At 39.2% G+C, this 21,464-nt stretch overlaps 1 protein-coding gene across 1 annotated transcript in view; it reads right to left on the bottom strand.

Annotated features, from left to right (window-relative positions):
• Nucleotides 1-6,321: 6,321 nt before the first annotated feature.
• VAV3 (vav guanine nucleotide exchange factor 3) overlaps nt 6,322-21,464 on the bottom strand; it is a 74,276-nt gene continuing 59,133 nt past the window's right edge. Inside the window, exons 20-27 of the mRNA XM_053468876.1 lie at nt 20,850-20,986; nt 20,468-20,533; nt 18,548-18,582; nt 18,137-18,253; nt 13,403-13,490; nt 11,330-11,459; nt 8,460-8,611; nt 6,322-7,242 (exon numbers count right to left, since the gene is read on the bottom strand). Of these exons, the coding sequence (XP_053324851.1) occupies nt 7,201-7,242; nt 8,460-8,611; nt 11,330-11,459; nt 13,403-13,490; nt 18,137-18,253; nt 18,548-18,582; nt 20,468-20,533; nt 20,850-20,986 (767 nt within the window). The 3' untranslated portion in view covers nt 6,322-7,200. The remainder of the gene's footprint in view (nt 7,243-8,459; nt 8,612-11,329; nt 11,460-13,402; nt 13,491-18,136; nt 18,254-18,547; nt 18,583-20,467; nt 20,534-20,849; nt 20,987-21,464) is intronic.

Raw genomic sequence — 21,464 nt, 5'->3', positions numbered from 1 at the left:
AAATAACTTCTTGGACAAAAATGTTTGGATAAAAAAGTGAAAGGCCACTCGTTAAGCCGAACGAAAGGACTCTGCAAAGAAAGCATTATTTATTTTACTGAACCCTTTAAAATGGAATAAGTTCCTGAAAATCAGTTCCATTCGAGTGTCTATGAAAAAACTTAAAGACTAAATGAAAAACCTTGTGACTCAAATGTGGTTTTATCATCATAGCAATGAATCAAATGTTCCTGCTGAGTGGTCTTTACCATTTATTGCTACAATGATAAGACCACTTTAGATCATACTTTACACGAGAATCAGCATCATTTATAAAACAAGAAAAAGATTACATTTACTAGACCTGCCTATACTGATAGGCTTAACATTCTATGCCTATGATGAGATTCAGCTAAATAAATTAATAAAAATCACTTTAAATGTAAATGTTTTATTTCATGTAAAGTGTTTTTTTGTTTTGTTATTAAGACTCTGTTTTCTCTTGGGCTAATACGGAAACATCTATTTTTCTTTATTTGGGTGACAGCTGATGTTACAAACTGTTTTCGGAGTGATCTGCGTCTTCTACATTTACACTTCCCAGTGTTATTCTCCATAAAACAAACAGACAATAATTTACATATTCAAACAAGACCCACTGTTCAATGTTTTATTTTTGGACATTTGCATTTTGTAAGAATTGCAAGAAATAGTTTTTTTTTAGTTTTGAGCTCTGTCATTTTTATTCATGAATTCTATCTAGGCACAGTCATATGAATTTAAACCTATTATTTGTCTTGGGCAGTTAATGTACCTGCCACATTAATACATTTAGAGCCCTAGTAATTATGTGCCATAGGAAGTGGGGGACATTCTAGAGGACTCCTCAGAAATGTTGGCACCCCAGCTCCCTAGATGAGGCTCTTCTTTTTGACCACCGTTCTTGGACATTGACTAGCTAGCCCACTATCCACAGCTGGGTGCATTTTGTTCTCCATGTAGCAGAGGTGGAACATTAAATAATCTACTCTCAGGAGCAACATTTTCCAAAAGGAGCATTACCTCTCGACTATTAGCCTTTTGTGGAGACTAGCTGATAATGTGTAACTGGTGGTGCAAAAGAGTTAGACAGGCATTCAGGACAATTTGTTAAGACTGAACTCCCTGGATGTCTTTGGAATGACCCACCAAATCTGACAGATGCCTTTTAATACTTCAAACGGACAAAGACGAACAGTTATTGGGAAGTTTAGGTTTTTTAACCTGTGGCACATGTCATTTGTGTGCTCGTTGCTGGTTTTATGCTGTATCTCTGTATTATCTTTGTGCTCTTGCATCATAATATAGCTTGGAGAACAAGGGGTCTATTCACTAAGAAGTTGTGTGGTCAGTCGTCTAATGTTGTGTTGCAAAACAACTTACACACATACCAACATCCAAAAGCATGTGACGGCATGACTTTGTATTTTAAGAGTTTCTGGTAAGTGCATGCAAGTTCAATGGTCTTCTTCCCCCGTGCTGTGCATGGTGGTACATGGGGTAATGATATCAGTCTGGAAGGGGTAAAGTGCCAAAATATACAACTCACCACCATCACCTGTTCAGAGGGATGAAGAGGGAGTTAAAATTATTATAGGAAGCATGGACCCTTAGCCATGCTTCTCTCCATCTTGTTCCTATTGGGAGTGGGTTCAAACAAATTAACAGTCGTTTGTGGCATCCTTGCTCACTTGCCCAATTGGGTCAGTTAAAATAATTAAAACCCCTTTAGAGTGGCACATTCCCCATTCCATGCCACCCCCCCTCACTCCATCCGTGTGCTGTTGAATGGAAGGGGTAAAAAAATAAAATAACACATCCTGACCCCTTTCACCTGTAAGTCCCTCAGGTAAGAAAGGTGATCTCCATCCAAGCACTCTTTGGCTGCTTGGAGGGCGGACAATGAAAATCACTGTTGCACTCAAACCTGTAGGGAAGAAAAGATCATGATTTACCTTTTCAAGGGCCATCTAGTAATGATCTGCAAAGCCATCAATCCCCATTTCTGTCATCCAAAAATAATTGAAAAGTACCTTTAACTCGCAAGTTAATTCACAAGAGCCAACAAGAAGATCTGCGCCAGACAAGGGATGGGCACTGAGAACTATAAAATGAAAGTGTGTGTGTATGTATGGGTGAGGTGCTTGATGAATGAACAGATATACTGTAGCTAGATGGCTTGACATTTATCGGTAGGCATGGATATAGACAGATGTGTTTGTGAATACACTTGTACGTAAAAAAATATTAAATATGGATAGTTAATATTGATTCATTTGAAAGGTCCTACTATTACAATAATTTCAGGAAGACTGAACAATACAAAGGTACGTTTTAGGGCAGCTGTAATGAGATATTCAAGATGATTATGATTACATTTATACAATATGTACAGTTGGAGCTAGGGTCTGTATAGAGACTGTGACAAACTGTATGTGACACAAGGATACTAGACTTCAGTAATGAGTAAATACAGGAATATACACATTTGGTTTTTATATTCTGCGTTTACCTCCATACAGACAGGCAGAGAAAATATAGGGTGATTATAAAAATATTCCAGGATTTACTTATATATCTCTGCAATTACTTATCGTAGAGAGCTTCTAATTTGCATTGATTGTCTCCCTGAGAAGATTACAAATGTTTACAGTGCTAATTTGCATAAGATTTGCCTATAAAGTACACACAACAAGAACATGAACAAATAATCTGAATGAACCGCCATATGGTGATTGATGGGTGAAAGAAGCTCTGCAACTCGCTTTACTAATGAGATATAAAATGCATTGCGTTACAAAGAGTCCCAATAATCCCCACTACGGTTGTGACGGCAGTGAAGTATTTAGGTCTGAAGAGCAAGAAAGATCTCTCTATCAGTTATAGAAGATGGCCGTTTCCTGAAGCATAGTCTAAGGCAGGGGTGTCCAACCTGTGGCCCTCCAGCTGCTGCAGGACTACATCTCCCATACTTCCTAGCCAGCCCCATAGCTGAAAGAGCATTATGGGAGATGTAGTCCTGCAGCAGGGCCGCACGTTGGACACACCTGGTCTAAGGTATGGTTCAAGGGAGAAAAAGTAGAGGCCACTACTAAAAAGGATCTTGACTCGTGCCAGCGCTCAACAAAAAGTTTACCAGACTTAATTTTACCACAACAAAGAATCCCTTTAGTTGTTTGTTAGCTATCAACCCACTTTAGTAGCAGGCTGGATATCACAGCAGTCAACAAACCATGTTCCTTATGATCAAAGGATGGCTCTGATTACATTAGATCCCCCATCTTGGATCCTAGACAACTAGAAAAGTGTCGATGTTAGCTGTGTCCTATGTGCTATACAGCATACTGCATACAACGTTTAGGAGACAGCTATGTTAACAGCTTATAAAAATTTTAATACAATCTTACAATCTTATAAAACGCAAAGGTGAAATTGCAAAGTTCTTGCCACTGGTCCCCAGTCTTTGTTTGGCTCAAGATCTATAATTGTTATAGAAGGCCCTATGAACTAATAACTGGACATAATTATATATGAAACAAGTGTGATTAATTTAATTTGACATTAATTATTTCTCCTCGCAACAATGAATACCAAAATGTACATTAGTGCACTGGGTAGCTTGTAGGTTTGTGAATGGAGATGTGATGTTAGTTTTTGTCACAGTGGGTCAGAAATCCTAAGCTGTTAATGGCTGTTTTTGTGTGTTGCTTATTTATGTCATGGTAACACACAGCAAAAGAGCAGCGTAAATAATTAAATGATACTCCCCTAACTCATATTGTACTATGACTATTTGGTCCTTAGAAACCCAGTAATTAACTGAGAGGGTAGATCATTAAATTTGCCATTATTCATGTGTTTTCTTTTCGCTTCTAAAAAATTGTGGACCAAATCGCCCCAAGATAGCTACACATTGCTCTCACAATCAACAAGCGCATATAATGCATACCACATACACTACATTGAGTAATAAGACATGCTTGTGTGAAGTGATGTGGTTTATAGGAAACAGAGGAGCGCAATTAAAGGGTCATGAGAATAAAAATCTTTAATAACATATATTGTTTTCAAGTAGCATTAAAGTCACAGTTCACTGGTTTATTATACACTTTGATAAGGTATTAAGATAAAACAGCAACATGAAAAAAAGCGCTTGATAGACCACATGTAAGTCTCATCACTAAACCGCGGTGTAGTGCCTTTTTTTTTTTTAACACTTTTTATTTGCTATTGACTGTTATCGTTGGGATGTTTCTGCATGTGATCTCTTCCATTTCTCTCTTACATCTAAAGCAACAGTAAAACGAGTGACTATGGGGACACGTGCATCATTTTATCAATGCAAAACTGGATCAGTACTGGATCTGAGTGCTAAATTTAGAGCAATCACCAGCTTATTGCCCCAGATTTAGCTTATTAGCCCCGAAATGTTCCTGCTTTTTCCCAGATAAACATGGCATTTGTGGCCATGTTCATCCAACCAGATCTATAGAGTTTCTGTAGAAAAAAAGCAATCTCTGGTCCCGCGTTGATATTGCAGGAAGAAACATGCTGTAATCAGCAATCCATAGAAGAGTGTGGGTGCAAACGTTATGGCCAAGGATTTTCTTGTTGATCACAATAAGTTCTTCAACAGAAGAGTTCATGATGACTCCCTGAGTGTCTCCTGGTGGCCGAATTAATTATTCTAGAGAGCAATCAGTGCCAGAGATAACGAGTTAACATAAATGCAAGACTTTTTTTTTTTTACAATAAGCATTTTAAATAATAATGGCACTAAAATGAATTGGTATAAGGCCTCAACCCCCAAAACTGGTAAAAAGGAGTGAAATGCAGTAAAACGTGCATTGCATGCTCCCCACACAGCCAACTGCTACTGATAATCATGTGCGTAAAGATAAAAGGCGAGTTATGTTTGTGTAGCAAAAATGTGTTTTCACAGTTAAGAATAATACAGCAACGAGAAGAAAAAAGTTCATAATAAATAGGTTCAATGGGGGTCTGTGCATCAGGGCAAAGTGGCACTGACTTGACATTAGATTTCAATATTTACCTGTTCACTCTTATATAAACAAATCACATATTCTGATTCCTTTCATAGTGAGTGCTTTGTTAATGGTTTAGTATCAGCATTACTATTTATGCTACCCAACATAGTAAAATGTCTATGGAACTAGAACTGAGATTGGAGTTTGACTTTTATCTCCATACCTGGAGTATTCCTTCTTCTGGGAAAGGCTGTGACTAGCTGTTCACAGAGACATGGCTAGCCCCAAACAGCTTTTAGTGGGCAGTAGGTTGGGGGTAACTAGTATTTCTATATTGTCTTTCTTCCAATGGGGCTCAAATCACTTTCTTATTCTAGTGAATTAACCAATAGATATTACCCAATTGATCGTAACCATTTATCAGCTTCAGGAGCATGAAGGGCTGAGTTGACTCTGCCAGAATTTAAACCTTTGACCCTGAAGTTTGAACAGGTTCTGAAGTGAGGGCATTTACCAACTGAGCTATTTCTCACTGGCTGGAGAAAGAAAATAAATTGACACAAAGACCCGGGGAAGCAGGGCTTTACCAGGAGACTCTGAGTGAAACCTGAAGAGTTCCAAGGTATGGCTATCTCCATTTGAGGGCTGGACCAGTCCAACCAGTTGAGTTGCCATTAACTTCTATAAACATCAGGCATACTTTAGGATGAAGTTAATTTTAAAAAAGTATTGATTTAAAGAAAATGTGGATGTTCCAAAATCACGCAGTTAGTGGTTTTGGGGTAGCCTTTTTTTTAATTACTACTGTAGAAATGTATTCTTCCAAAAGTGACCAAAAAAAATATTCCGTCTAGAGGTTTGGAGTTCATATCTAAGATCAGAAACATTGTGCTAAATATTATGTTGTCTTTGGAAATGTCCTCACTGATGGCATATGCCTACTCAAAGCTGAAAGTAATAGGACATGTTGTCAGATTTGCATTGGTACTGCTGTGAGCAGGGCTGTATCTTCCACGAGGCAAGAGGGGCAGCAAGGTGAAGGGAACACTTGAGCTGCCACATGTCAATGCCTCCTTCGACTTCCAGAAGTGTATGTAACAGCGCCTGCCCCAGGTGTCCAGAACATTATTTAAATGTAAGGGTCTCCCGCAGCAGAAGATGCAAGAGACAGCCATCCCCATACTCATACTGCCTGATGAACAGGTCATTGCAGAGCACTGTGTGTTTACCTGTGTGGAGGCAAGCACAGACCAATCCATGTATCTTTGTAAGAGGTTATATAGAGCAGTAGGAAGAGATAAGCAAGTTTTATATATTTTTGATAACAACCCTAGAATTTTCTCCTTTAAAAATGGCTCTGAAGAACATGTCTTGTATATAATCAGACTGCTAGAACTACATACCGAGACACACAGACCCAGAACAAACCACAGCTTAAAAAGATGTTACAGAAATTAATAAGACACTTAAAAATATATAACTCTTTCAACATTAACACTGATCTGATTCTGTATACTGTACAGGATTTTTACAAGTAACTTTACATTGCATGAAAATACATACTAGTGAATTTTGCAGTGATAATTGTAAAGGAACTGTGTAATTATATGTCTGTCTCCTCTTATATTTTAACACATTTAATGGCAGAACGACATACAACTCACAATGCGGAGCCTATTACAGGTTAGTGAAATGCATAGGGGTCCATAAATGTGTATGCAGGTTTCTGAAATTACATATTTTGGCATGAAAATAGGGGGTAACTGTAGAATGAATGTAGAATGAATTTGAAAACCGCATGTTATAAACATAAGTCAATTCTGAATATCTTTGATGGCATTAAATGAAATAATAGCAGACCATCTGCCATGAAAGTCCTGGTTTAGACAAACCATTCTGACCAAGACAAGTGTATTGCCTGAAGAACCCCCCTGTCTTGTCATCTTCACCAAGTTCTGCTGTACCCTGGGCTGGCACATATTAAATATATTCTTCTCTTTGGTGCAGTGCCTTAATCCATTAGTTCCACAGACCTTTTGGGGATTGTTCTACTGTAACATTCAATGACACCGGCAATGGTCACGTGCTAAATGGTGAGCATAAAATGTTCTTCTGGAGTAAGCAGAACATCTCCAAATCTCAACCAGCTTCAGGGTCTCTTCAAGTGTTCTACTCCAATCGCTACGCATCATACTCAATCATCCTCCTCTACATATGTGGATGGAAACCAACCAACCTGTGGAAAAAGAGGCACTTGTCAGTTTAATAACAGGGGATGGATATAGTCGTATTCAGCTGAGAAAACATGGAGTCCCAAAATTCCAATTCTTAGTTCTTGCCTCACCTCTTCAGATATAATAGATATAAAAGAAAACTTCTTGCTGCCTTATTTAACAATTTGGTGAAAAGTTTGGGCGATGAAATTGTCCAAGGACTATTAAACCTTATTGAGAACGCATTATACATAAGGCTTGTTAAAGTCAAAGTTTCAGACAGGCATTTTCAATAAGGAGGTAGCGTGCTGCTTAAAAAATAAAAAACATCTAAAGCTGAGTAATTATGCATGGGCCTATAGGATAGAAACCGTTGTTTCTCTAAAAGTATTGGGTCTAAAAGCCTGTAGATTAGTGTTCCTGGAGCATGTAATGTCTAAGATTATTGTTTATCCTAAATCTTTGATTACTGAGAACACTTGATGCTTCCTTCAATTACCACATTATTTTCTGCGTACTTTCTGCCAAAGCTCCTGTTTTTGCTTTCCACTGCCTCAATGAGAGGAAATGTATTAAAAAGGGCAGTGGAACTGCTGGCGCTGCTGCCCGTATTTACTTGGATATGAGTTACAATACTGCCAAGTGACACTTGGTGGTGTTTTTGTATCAAAAGAAGATTGCTGTTTCCCACATTTTTTTCTAAACTAAGCAGCAGTTATCGGCACAAAATCTAGGTTGGAGGATATGTTGCTAACCTAATCATTCTGTCTTATTTCAGTATTAAAACTTGTTGCAAGTGAAAATTAACATTACTTTGCCTGAAATTTGGGCTTGCGACTCTACTATAATTATCGCCACCTACGTGTCAGCCAGTTAGGACCATTCAACTCCTCAAGCCTCGTCTCTTTTGTACAATGCTCATCATCCAAACCATAACACACTCAGTTGGGTTGGAAGTTGTATATATTTTTGTTTGGACCTATGCATTATAGAAAGAGAAACTCCTAGTTAATACATTATGAATATGAATTATGTATTATGCAGGGCCACCTCAGCCCTTCTTGCAGATAAATGTGCTAGGGGTTGCCCTATATAATGCATTTCCAAACTCTCCTGCTAGCTTCCACTTTGGTGAATAAACCCCTGTGAAATTAAACCCCCTACCAAATATATATTATTGCCCATAAGGACCTCTTTTGTCTATTGTAGTCTTACCCAGGTACAGACACTATTGACGTACCTTTCCATTAGACTCTCCTCTCCACCAACCATTAGTTCCTGCCTTTGTGTAGATCTTCACCACATCTCCTTTGAACAGGGACAGTTCCCTCATATCTCTGGCACAGAAATCATAGCGAGCAATGGCAATACCTAGAACTTTTGGACTCAGAACTGCAAAAATGAGAGAGCCATGTTATAAAAAAGATGGAGCACAAGCTAGCTAGCATAAGGTTCCTAGTAATATAGTCACTGTTATTATTACCTTTCCAAGCCTTTCAAGGATGGACGTCTAAAAATGCACATGAACAGGAGATGCTAGTGAAACCCCACGTAAAGAGGATTTATTGATTATGATGGGTGATGAATTATATTTTCCCTGTTACAAAAAGGTTCAGTTTTATTTAATATCTCTCTATAATATCTCCTACTACCTCCAGTCACCCCTTAATTCCTACTACTAACCTGAGTAGCAGCACCTAAAACTCCTCCTGTTACTGTCAATGACCCCCGGTAACCCCTTCTTTTTCACTTTTTCCTAATGAAACTGTTCTAAAAACTCCTCTTGAGAATCTGTACAATTCCTCCTGGTCCCCCATTTAATATCTATATAACCTCCCATACTGCATCATAGTACCCTTTTCTCTCGTTCCATATACATCCTCAGTCATCCTCATTTGTCTAAGAATCCATCCTAATGACTAATCACCAATGCATCTTGAGAAACTTGATGAACATTTTTTCATTGCCATATGGACTCCTTTATCAAGTAAACTACCCTAATCTCCAGATCCAATATTAAAAGTACTGCCGTGTGAGCAACAAACACGCACATGTTATCAGACATGCAGCATGCTCAGGGGACCCATGACTCAGAGTTGCCAACACAGGAGATAATTATCCAGAACATAAGGACTAACATTAAGTAAACTTTAAAGTTATTTCAATTAAATATATGAAGTTATACAATTATATAAAATATTTAATTATAAAATTATAAGAAAAATATAAAATATTTGTAAGAATCCAGAGCTAAAATGTATGGTGCACATTTTTCACCACTAGTTCATTAATGGCCAGCTTTAAGAATTTTCGAAATAGAGAATTAAGGACCCAACTATGGGATTCACTGGACTAAGAACCTTACCACCCAATGATGGAATTACGATCCAGAAAGAAGATCCGTGATTCACAGCCTCAGAGATGATAAGAGGGAGAACACAGCTGGCAGTAAGACTGGAACACTTGATGCATCTGGATAGTCATCTACTACTAGATCTATCATACTACTACTACTACTACTACTAGTGCACCAAATAGTATGAAACAGCAGCCCAATCAATGAATCATTCTTCAATCCAGCAATGGTAGTTCTATAGATAAGCCCAGTTGATATGTATATACCTAAATAATCAAATGTTGGCAGCTCTGATGTCATGGAGAGGGGCAAGCAGGAAAAACAGAGAGCGGTGCATAGCTACCTGACCAGAAGGGGGCGGTGGAGGGGGGCAGAAAGCTGTACTCAGGCTCAGTAACAAAAGCAAACCCACACAGCACAGACGTGGCTTGGAGAGAAGACAGACAAGCAAAATCCAGAATCACAACCACATCACAGTATTACTGAAAAAAACACACACTAAGCAGCATCACTACACACTACATCCACTTAACACAAGCACAATAATATTTATCACAGAGCATGGCAACAATATACACAGCATTGCTCTGGAGCATAATTATATAAAATATATACAATCACCAGTACAACCATTATACATCTGCATCTACTCGACCAGTAGCACCTCACTGAGCAGTCACTTTACACACAGCGTCCCAACAATTATCATTCTGCAGCACAATCACACACCGAACAGCACCAACACATCGCACAGCGAGTCACGGGCATGCTGGGATGGGTACACAGAGTACACCATGCCCAGGAGCCAGTTAATCATAGGTAGCAAGACGGGTTCGGGAGGTCAAAGATACTTCTCCTACCAGCCCATTACGCTGCAATTGCAAGGTTTCGGCCTCTGCTGATGCAGAACTGCGTTCTCCCAAACATGATGTGTACGGGAGCACTTGGGTGTCAATGATAGGCAAAGTATCACTGTAACCATCAGCGATACATGACAGCATAACTGTCACACCACAGTGTTATTTGAACAGCATAACCACAATGCACAATATCACAAAGCCATAAACACCGCCTCACATGGTCACTTGGCGGCACATTCACATTACACAAAATCAATTGACTGCACCCCTTCGCGTCATGGAATCACTGCTGAGTACATTGCATACTGTTCCTGTAATGCACACTGAAAGCCCCGCAGCTTTACACACAGCAGTATGACGTGCGCGCCAACACGAAACCCATACAGCAAGCTAAGAGAGAGAACTCGGGTGTCCAGGTGTTTTGGTTTTCAGATGTTCCAGATGGTGCACACAAAAAAGTTTTCCAAGTGAAAAGATACTGGTAATGATACTGAAGAACATTAAAGGGACAGTCCAGCCATCATATGCACCTTCATGCACATGGCAGCTGTGTTGTCCTTTTAAGTTTAGTAGTATGTCCCCTGCAAACCAATGGTCTTGCAGGATAGCTTTATGCCTGTCCCATGCGTGGTTAAACTCCCTCACTGAATTAGTCTCTGATGGGAGGCTGTTTCATTTATCTGTCACTCTCTCGCTAAACAATGTTTTTACCAATTATATTAAAGTACCATCTAACTTGCATTGTGTGTTGTGTGCATTTTTCTCGCTAGGGAGAGAAGCCAGTTATTACACTGCTGAAGTTCTAGTAGCAAAGAAATTAAAGGAAATTAAAGCCTAATTAATGTTTACCAATAATGTAATGGTGCCAGCAAATGGATATTAGTAACTACTTACACATCCCTGATGAGCGGTTCCGGATTTGCCCAGCCTGGTTTTCTGGCGCCTTATAGGGGAAAAGTAGGGTTGTGTCCAAACTCCTGAAACCTTCTCTAAGAGATTGGTGTTTATAATATTCTACAAGCTCCTACAAAGAGAAATTCATATTCATTAAGTAACATAAGCCATTCTTTATAAGTACTCTTTGAACTTCGTTTCACTACATCCCAGTTCTAAGTTCAACATTCACAATATCACGATCTAAATCCCTGGCTATAGTCTACTTTCCAAGCCCATACTCCTAAGGTATGAGCGCTATGACATACATGATCCCAAATATATAAACTGATATGAGATGAGAAAACCAGATACAGAATATAGGCGCAGTTACATAAACCGGGTTACATAGATGTGATCAGGATATGACAAACACTTAAGAGATGTAGTAAGATAAGGGCGTGAGACACAGATATGGGCATGTTCTGCACCTGGGATGATGGCACTGACGTACAAGGCATATAACAAGGCAAACCTAGACACACACATGCAAACAGCCTAGTTTAACTGTGAATAAGTGCATTTGTTTATGTTCAGAACAGCAATTATTAAAATATACTGCTCTACTTTTCTTTGAACGTTACTAGGCTGTAAAACCCTATAAAATACCATTAAAAAGGAGTCATGAGTGTTGGGAGTTTATGTGTGAGATAAAATTCCTTCCTAATTTGTGCCTCTTATAAATGCCTTTGTTCTTGGAGGATTCATTTACGCTGAAAATAATGACGGAAAAACAAAACACGTTTACAGATAATGAAACGGATATATATTTTTTTCCCTAAACTGGTTTAGAATTCTAGGAGCCTTCAGCAAAATCTTAGCACCCTTTTTAGAGGCAGCAGCTAGGCGAAGAGTCATGCACCCCTTCAACATGAGACAGGCACATAACTTTTAGCTGCAATGTTAACCGCGATGGATTGTGCTATACTGTTCAGTTGGGTCTATTCACTAAGAGGTTAGGGGTTAGCTCAACTCATCATACTCGAACTGCTTATATATTCACTAACATAAAACTTGTATGCAATCGCCTGCTACTTAAAATTTTGCCAGGGCATGTGAGTTGAATTATAGATTGGAACAGCATGGCAAAATGGATACAGAAGCCCCCTAAGGGCATTTAATTTATTAAAAAAAAACAACAACATCCCACTGGGAACGTGTTATGGGGTGAGGTAGAGGCATGGGATGTGGTCTGCCCTCCAGCTTGAGTTAATTGCCCCTGTCCTACAGTGGGCAGTCCACAGCTCACTTTGGTAAATAGGGGTTGACAAGTAAATGAACAAGTTGTATTATGCGAATGCGCTGCTATAACTTGCATGCAAGCTCATGCATACTCATCTAACTTGGAATCTAGGTTATAGGACCATAGGAAGAAGTCATCATGACATTAAATTCAAAACTGTTTTGTCACCGTCTCTGTGATATTAGGAGATGAGAAACTGTAATGGTACTCCATACTACAACTACATTCTCTAAGACATTTACTAACACAGCTATGAGCTACGATCCTCAGCTAAAATGTTGGCTAGTATGTGCAGTGCTGTTGGACTGTGTGTGTTCCATGGATCTTGGCTTTTGTTATATTAGGATCAGTATGCCTAGGATCCCTGCAATACAACTATATTAGAAGCTCTTCAGAGCAGAGTTTTCCATTATACTACTTGATTGTAAGCTTTTTGGACCAAAGTCTCTATTAATAATGTCACACTATGGTTGAACTAAAATGTAATGTCCTTGGGGTGTGAACTCATTGTGCACCATAAACTCCTAGATCTACCATTATATAATGAGACAGAAGGACGGATGGGAAAGTTTCTCATGCCTTTAGAAAGAAGATGCAAGATCCAAGACATGTCTTTTAAAGAAGTCCACGAGTTGCGTGTGAACAAAATATCTGCTTGTTTTTCTCTCCAATCGACAATCAACAAAGCATCCAGTTTAGCAGGGTCTGTGGGCTGCTTTTGGGCAAAGGAGTTTAACAAACAATAGATCAGCATGACATTTTTTGAGTAAAAGAACTAAATCAATCCTTACCATTAAACTTTTAAATTTCCTATTTTCTGCTATGTGGAAAAAGCCATCTCTCGTTAATATCTTGATGTGCTTCACTTCGTTGTTATACCTGCGGGCAAGGCATAACTTCTGAATATAAATTTGCTTTTAATCAGCCAAGGATCAATAATTACCTGCGGGCAAAGCCCAAAACAAGAATAAACAAATTCATTGCAAAAGGCAGGGCGTATATCCCATCCAACACAGGCCTGACAACTCATTAACAAAATATATTTAGCAACATGCAGGAAAGATGCAGTGTGTTTTTGATAGATCAGACCGCAAGATCGTATTTAAATCCAATTAGTTCTTTTATATGCAGTGTGATTAAATTCAAATTATGCACCGTTATGGCCCAGTGCCTCATTCCAATACACAAAGGTGTCTAGATAACTTTTCTTCAAGCCAACTTGCCCGGAACTTTAGGTAGAGGAGTAAAAAGTCAGTTATAATTGCACAGAAATAAACATTAAAAATGTACAGCACATACAGATGGAGAGATGAGTACAGATAAAACACGGACAGAAGAGCTAGAATAGCATGAAAAAGATAGATCAGAACTAATCCAAAAATGTAATGGCACAATGTGTCAGACAAAACTCCTTAATGGTGATCATCAACAATGACAAGAAAACAAGAAGAGGAGATGAGTGTTGGCTACAATTTTCTTAACCATTCTGCGTTTGATTCAGGAATCACTTTTGGCAATCGTGAGCTGGAGTGAAACCTAAGAATTCTGAGTTTATAGAGAAAATTGGTTGCTTTTGGCTGTCACAGATTCAATAGGTAAAAATACAATTTCATGTAAGTTGTACCATAAAAGGGATAGGAAAATGTAGGTCAACAGCTGTTTCTGAACCACATCTTCCATGAATCACTGGAGTTGATGAACTGCAACAGAAGAGCCATCTCTGAGGTAGAAGCTGGAGATTCTTCCATCACCGCGTTCATAAAGCCAAATTAAACTAAACAACAGCCTATAAAACAGTACATAACCAGGGACACTCATCTGAGGGAGAGACTGAGAAACTATCACTGAGTATGTAACTATTTAAGCTTAAACACATCCTCTTACAAGAGTACTGATCTACACTTTATGGAGAAAAGTATTAGGACACCTGACGATTACAGTGAAAGGGACATACCAAGTCATTTTGGACAATGGGAACAGGTTGGGGAAGGCCCTTTTCTATTCCAGCATGACTGTGCCCTGGTGCACAAAGCAAGGTCCATAAAAACATGGTTGGATAAGTTTGCTATGGAAGAACTTGACTGTCCCACACAGAGCCCTGACCTCAACCCCATCAAACACCTTTGGGATAAACTGGAACGGGATTGGGAGACAGGTCTTCTCACCAACATCAGTGCCTGACCTCACAAATGATCTACTGGATGAATAGGCAAAAAATCCCAAAGGAACACTCCAAAATCTTCCCAGAAGAGTGGAGGCTGTTGTAGCTGCAAAGAGGGGACCAACTACATATTACTGTCTATGTATTAAGAATGCAATGTCATCAAAGTGCCCGTGGGGTGTGCGAGCTGTGCGGCCACACAGGGAGCCATGGCTGCAGGGGAGCCATGTGGCCGTCCCATCACCAAGGCCAGGGCCGCGCCCAAGCAGGTGCACAGAGTGCACAGCACCCAGGCGGCAGGGAGAGGAGAAGAGAGAGGGGCGCCGAGTGGTCGCACATGAAAAAGTTTTCAGAAACCGCTCGGCCCCCTTTGTCTCCTCTGCTCCCTACTGCTGCTCTGACTGCGATGGTGGGAGAGCAAGGCCTTGTTTGTTGTGCTCATAATGAAGCGCCGAATTATATAACTTCATATCCCAACGCTCAGTGGTGATGCTGCGCGCCGCGGTAGGGCAGCGGGAATGAGGCCTCGCGCTCCGGCCACAGGACTTCACCAGGGTAAGTGAACTGGAAAAAGAGAGGAGTAGATAGTGAGAAGGGGGAGGAGAGGGGGTAGATAGTGGGAAGGAGGGAGGTGAGGGGGTAGATAGTGAGTAGGGGAGGAGAGGAAGTAGATTGTGAGAAGGGTAGTAGAGGGGGTTGACAGTAAGTAGGAGAGGGGGTAGATAGTGAGAAGGGGAAGAGCTTGTAAGAAAGGGAGGAGAGGGGGTAGATAGTGAGAAGGGGAAGAGATTGTGAGAAAGGGGGTAGTAAGAATCTTGAAATAAATGAGTGAGAATGAGTAACATAATGAATGAAGTAATGTGTGGATGAATTGTGTAAATGGGTGAGAGAATTAATGAATTGTGTGGATGAATTGTGTGAATGCGTGAGAGAATAAATGAATTAATGTGTGGCTAAATTGTGTGAATAAATGAGATAATAAATGAAATAATGTCTATATGAATTACGCGAATGAGTGAGAGTATAAATTAATGTGTTGATAAATAGTGTGAATGAGTGAGAGAATGAATTAATGTGTGTATGAATTGTGTGAATGAATTGTGAGCATGCATTAATAAATATGTGTAAATTATTTGTGTGAATAAGTGAGAGAATGAATAATTTTGTGAAAGAATTGTGTACATGACAGAGTGAATGAGTGAGTGACTGTATAAGTGTTTTGTGTATATCATAGATGTATAAGTGATTTGAGGAAGGCAAAGATTGCACAAGCAGGGTGTTTGAGCTTTGGGGACCAAGATGGCACAGGCAGGGTGTTTATGGGACAAAGATATCTTATGCTGGGCTGTTTGGAGACAAATATGTCTTATGCTGGGCTGTTTGGGGACAAAAATGGCTCAGGCTGGGCTGTGATTTGTGTGTGTAATCTGGGTACTATTTGGACACCAGGGCTGGCCTTTGGGGTGTGCGAGCTGTGATCTATACCTGTAATTTAGGGTTTTTCATCTATACCTTTAATACTGAGTTTATATGTGGCTTTGTGTGTTATTCTGTTGATCTATATCTGCTATGCTATGTTTCCATACATTATGTATGTATACCTGCAATGTGTCCATGTGTTGTTTATTTGATCTATACCTTAAGTGCTGTTTCCATGTGTTGTTTATTTGATCTATACCTTCAGTGCTGAGTTTACATGTGATCACCAGATGATCTATACCTGCAAAGCTGGGTTTGTGTGTTATTCTGTTGGACTATACCTGCAATGCTATACATGCAAGTGTTGTTTACATGTGTTGTTTATTTGATCTATACCTGAACTACAGGGAGGGAGGAAAAGAGAGGCGTGGCTTAGTGAATGAGGGGACAAAGGGACTCTGGGGAAGAGTACGGGAGAGAGAACCTTTCAAAGTCACGGTACGATCAGAAGGGAAGACTGCACTGTCTTCCCCTAAACTGCAGTCAGTGTGGCAAATATTTTTTTTTGGTGTGAGAGCGGAGGGAGTGATTGCATGCTAGGGTGTGCGTGGAGGGGGTGCAAAGGAAATAATTGCCTAGGGTCCAATTTTTTCAACATTTAAAGGAAAAAAGTTTATGTTACAAAGGTTGCACTTTTAGCTGTTTTTTCCTATATTTAATGTATTTAAGTTACATTAGTGTGACCAGTGTTTCCCGTTATATTTTATTGCACTTGCACATAAATTATCTCTAATTAAAACTAGTTGTTTGTTACAAGATTTTCTCCCTTTCTTTTTTGTCGAGGGGGGCACCAGAGAAGTAGTCCGCACTGGGCACCTGAACACCTAAGGCTCTACTAGAAAGGGTCAATAAGTGAGTATGTTTATCAACCACCTTGACCAACAGTACTAATACTATCAGGTAGCACCCACTGTAGTGATTTCATAAAGTATGTAGACAACATGGATTCACCAACTTCAGAAAAATATGTAAAGTAAACAAAGAACCTGCCACCGAAAATATTTTCCTCTCTAAAGCAAACCATATATCTATCCCTGCAAAATCTAAATATAGGTTTACCAAGATGGATTAAACAGGGTTTGTTTCTCTCTGGAAGTAACTATTAGGTCTTAAACCTTCCAGCCTCCACCTCCCTTCCTAATTATTTATGTATGTGCTACACTTTCTAAGAAATTCACTTCATTAGTACACTACAGCAACTCTATTTCCAAGAAATCATGCTGCTTTCCTGCATACCCGTGTCAAAAGAATTGCATTACTACACAATGGTGCATTTTTTTGTTTTTGTCTCTATGTCACCAATAACCTTGGCAAAGCACACAAGAACACTTTGCATTAAAGTTTACTAACGTTTGAGTCATAGGCTACATACAGTACTACAGGTACTGCGGACAAAAGAGAAAAAAGAGCTAGGTGTTACCCATCCTTGCTCTTTATTTCAAGGAAAAGAGATCATAAAGTCATATACAACCCGTGGATGCACGCTTCACAATAACTGAGATGGCAACAAGTGTGCCACTACATTATTTGAATCACATACACAATATACAGCAAAAGACATTATTATTCTGTGCTGAAATGACTTGCTTGACTACAGTTGTATAGTGTCGATGCATGCATGTACATACATTTAAGTGGACCCACCTCAAAAAAACATACATGGAAATTATTTTATTTATAGTAAGTTATGAAAAGAGTCAATATTTAAGAATGCGAAATATTATTTTCGGGTTGTGGTATAGTCCATGGTCTTTGTGAAATAACTTAGGAAGCAAAAAACATAATAATATGTCCATTCAGTAACTCTCCACAACTGCCAAATAATACAGTGGAGAACCCTTAAGAAGTGTTCAAGACAGATGGGCATTAAGGTCCTTTCACTTACTTAATACTGATTGCGTACTCTCCGTTCTCCTTTGTCCTGTGCCGGATGAGGTATGTGCTGTTCTCCCTGTTCATGAGTTCTGTCTCCGCTTGTACTCTCTCCATTGCTCCTGCATACCTTGGGTCACAAAGTAAGCGAAATGACCTTTTTAGCAATTGGTATGTTTCCTTCAGACCCTTAAGTTTGCTTACACACTATTAAAAAGGATTACCTTAAAAATGTTTTTAGTTATATCCTGTATACCATGGTAAATGATAAATGTGCATTTTTATCTGTCACTTTAACCAAAATATTTGTTTGTGTACACTTCACTAGCTGAAAATGACACATGGCTATTAAATCAAAATACCAAATACAGTCTAGTATAGAAACTATGTATAGTATAGAAAACAATGCTCCTGTAATACTTACCAAGGCTGTCCAGAATAATCAACAGGCTTTGGGACCTGTCAAGGTGAAAACAAAGAATAAATGTAGCTGATTGTAAATCAGTGTCTCCCTGATTTATTTTTGCCCAATAGAAATCCCTTGTAATTAAAACATTAAGTTGAGACAATATCAGCCGTGTTCTGGAGATTTATAAACATTTGGATTTATGTTGGTAGACGTATTCAGTTGTTTCAGTGGTGTACTTGGCAGGAGACACAGGGCGATGCTGCCCCTAGTCTGGTCCAAAATTGTTTACAAGGAGCCGGTTCGACCTCGACCAGGCCGGACATGCCCTTTGTGCACAGTTTTGGACTAGACTAGGGAGCCAGGAACATAGCTTGCGTTATGTGACCCTGTGGTTAAACATGAGGCTGCTCACAGCCAGAGGGGAAGCTGAGGTTTGAGGTAGGGGAAGGAGGGAGAGGGTAAAGGAAGCAGTATGCACATATGATTGTATGTATGATAGAGTGAGAGTGTATAAGTGTTTGCGTGTGAGCATGTATGTGTCAGCAAGAATGTGTATGTATAAGTGTGTGTGAGCAAGAATGTGCATGTGTAAATGTGTAAACATTGATGTGCATGTGAGCATGGATGTGTAAGTGTGTGTGAGCACAGATGTAAGTCTGTGTGAGCATGGTTGTGTAAGTGTGTGTGAGCATGGAAGTGTATGATTAACTGTGTCAGCATGAATGTGTTTGTGTGTGAATGTGTAAGTGTGCATGAGCATGTATGTGTAATTGTTGGTGCGTGTGCATGGATGTGTAAGTGTGTGTGGGCATGGATGTGTATGTTTAAGTGTGTGTGAGCATGAAGGTGTATGGGTGAGCAATCTATGCCTATACCTCTCCATATACCCAGATCATTGTAGTGCAAAAGCATTATAGCAGTAAAACTATTTAAAATGTGTGCACATTTAAAGGGCATTTATTTGAAACAGAGGAAAATATTACTCCCTATTTACAGCTCTACTTAACTGAGTTAGACATAACTGCCAATTTAGACACATTTCTGCCAAGTTTTGTTGGCATCGATGGGCAAATCAACAATGAAATTGGCAGGGTCACTCAATACAACTCAACAAAATGAATGTTTATTTAATTCTGAGGTTAATAAACACTATGGCAATCTGACAAAATGAACTGTGATAAATTAATCTACGGAAAGGGAGAGAAAACTTTAGTAAAGTTTGCAGTGTTGGTCTTAAAGAATCTTAATGGTATAGCTTAAAGATGGATGATGAGCTCATTTAGATTAAGACAAATGGCATCCCAGGGCCAGAGGATTAGTGGAGCACACTGAAGTCTGCTTTATGAGAATATTATTTTCTGGAGAATATTATAATCCTGGAGAGCTGGGGGTCCCTTTTGAAAGGCAGGTACCAGAAAGACACATCATGCCTCGTGGAGGCTCATAGTGCAGCCGTATCACATTTCCTATTGGGAAAAGCTCTGTCCTCCAGGAACAGTAAGATGTTCAACTCTCCACAGATCAGTAAACACAGAATTGGGGTTCAACTGCTAAATTATAGCACCTGGAAATATGTAAAAGGATGGAAATATGCAGTAATCCCTTTTTACTTACTCTAACGCAGCAGACAGGCAATCCTGTTTTTTTCTGATGGGATATAACCTATGTGTGACATCTCTATTCAGTATTGTTTATCTAAGTACAGGCAGGTGTCTCTCTCTTCTTGACGGCAATCAAGGTTATGAGCAAAGGATGTACTGAGAAAAAGCTTGTATTACTGTATTTCCTAATCAAGGACAAGCAACAATTGCATCACTCACTGCCGTGTAGTAAAGCTTCTGCCGTGTTCAGACATGTAAGAATATCTCATTTTATAAAGCTGGAATAAAACCTTATAATTGAAACAATTAAATCGAGTCAGTAATCTGTACTCACACATGGACATGGTTTGACGGCGTCACTTGGGAAATAGCCAAGTTCCCCCGTGGACAGATTCCTGCCCTAAAAAGAAAAATGGTTCATGTCATGGAATGTCTTAGATTCCAGTTCCTTGCTTCCGCTGCCAAACAGAAATAATCACACACATTCAACAGTTAGCATAAAAAGTAACGAGTAGTCTGTTAGTCTGTTACTTTTGTGCATTATTGTTCTACATTTAAATATATGACAATTATATTGGAGTTATATGAAACAATAGGAGGGCTGTAAAGACTGGTAGGAAATTATATGAAATTACAGAAAGGGATACGGGGAGAGATTTTATGTGGCAACCGGAGCATGGAAAAGGTTAAATGAAGCCGAAAATGTTGATACGTACCTGCCAGAATAAGCTGTGTGCATCCGCTCTTATAACCTCAATGGTGTCTCCTACATATATGCTGAGAGGAGGACCCTCGAAAGCAGAGGGTGGGGGCAACCCGCAGTAATTCCTTATAACCTGCATCTTTGGCAAACCTACAGATCAAAGAGCATGGCATCCAGTGACTTACTGATAAAAAATAAATGATTCATAAATGATTATTTATATAAATGTATTATTATTTATTATATTTATATATTACGAAAAAATGATACATTTAAAGTGTGTAGGCAAACGTAAGACAATCTTGTATAATATGTAGGTAGTATTTGTGGCATGCACGCCCTCATTGGGTTAGAAATCTCTCTGCCCCTCTATATTAAATAATATTTTATATAGTGTAATAATTAACCGTGCGACATGTAGAGTTCATACGTGTCCATCTCTATAATCTACAATCCCAATGCTCATCGGATAAGTAGCTAAACCATCCACAAAATGTTCTAGAAAGTAAAACGGAGCTACAATATTCCAGGTGCTTTAGTAGAATATTACAAGCTGTCCGTATTGTTTATTGTGTTAGTGTTTGGAAGTCTGGAAATTCATCCAATTCCTAGATATTTCACACGTATT

This window comes from Spea bombifrons, chromosome 6 (genome assembly GCF_027358695.1).
Source record: "Spea bombifrons isolate aSpeBom1 chromosome 6, aSpeBom1.2.pri, whole genome shotgun sequence".
Taxonomy (NCBI): domain Eukaryota; kingdom Metazoa; phylum Chordata; class Amphibia; order Anura; family Pelobatidae; genus Spea; species Spea bombifrons.
The sequence above is the reverse complement of the archived record's forward strand: the minus strand, read 5'-3'. Positions and strand labels throughout refer to the sequence as shown.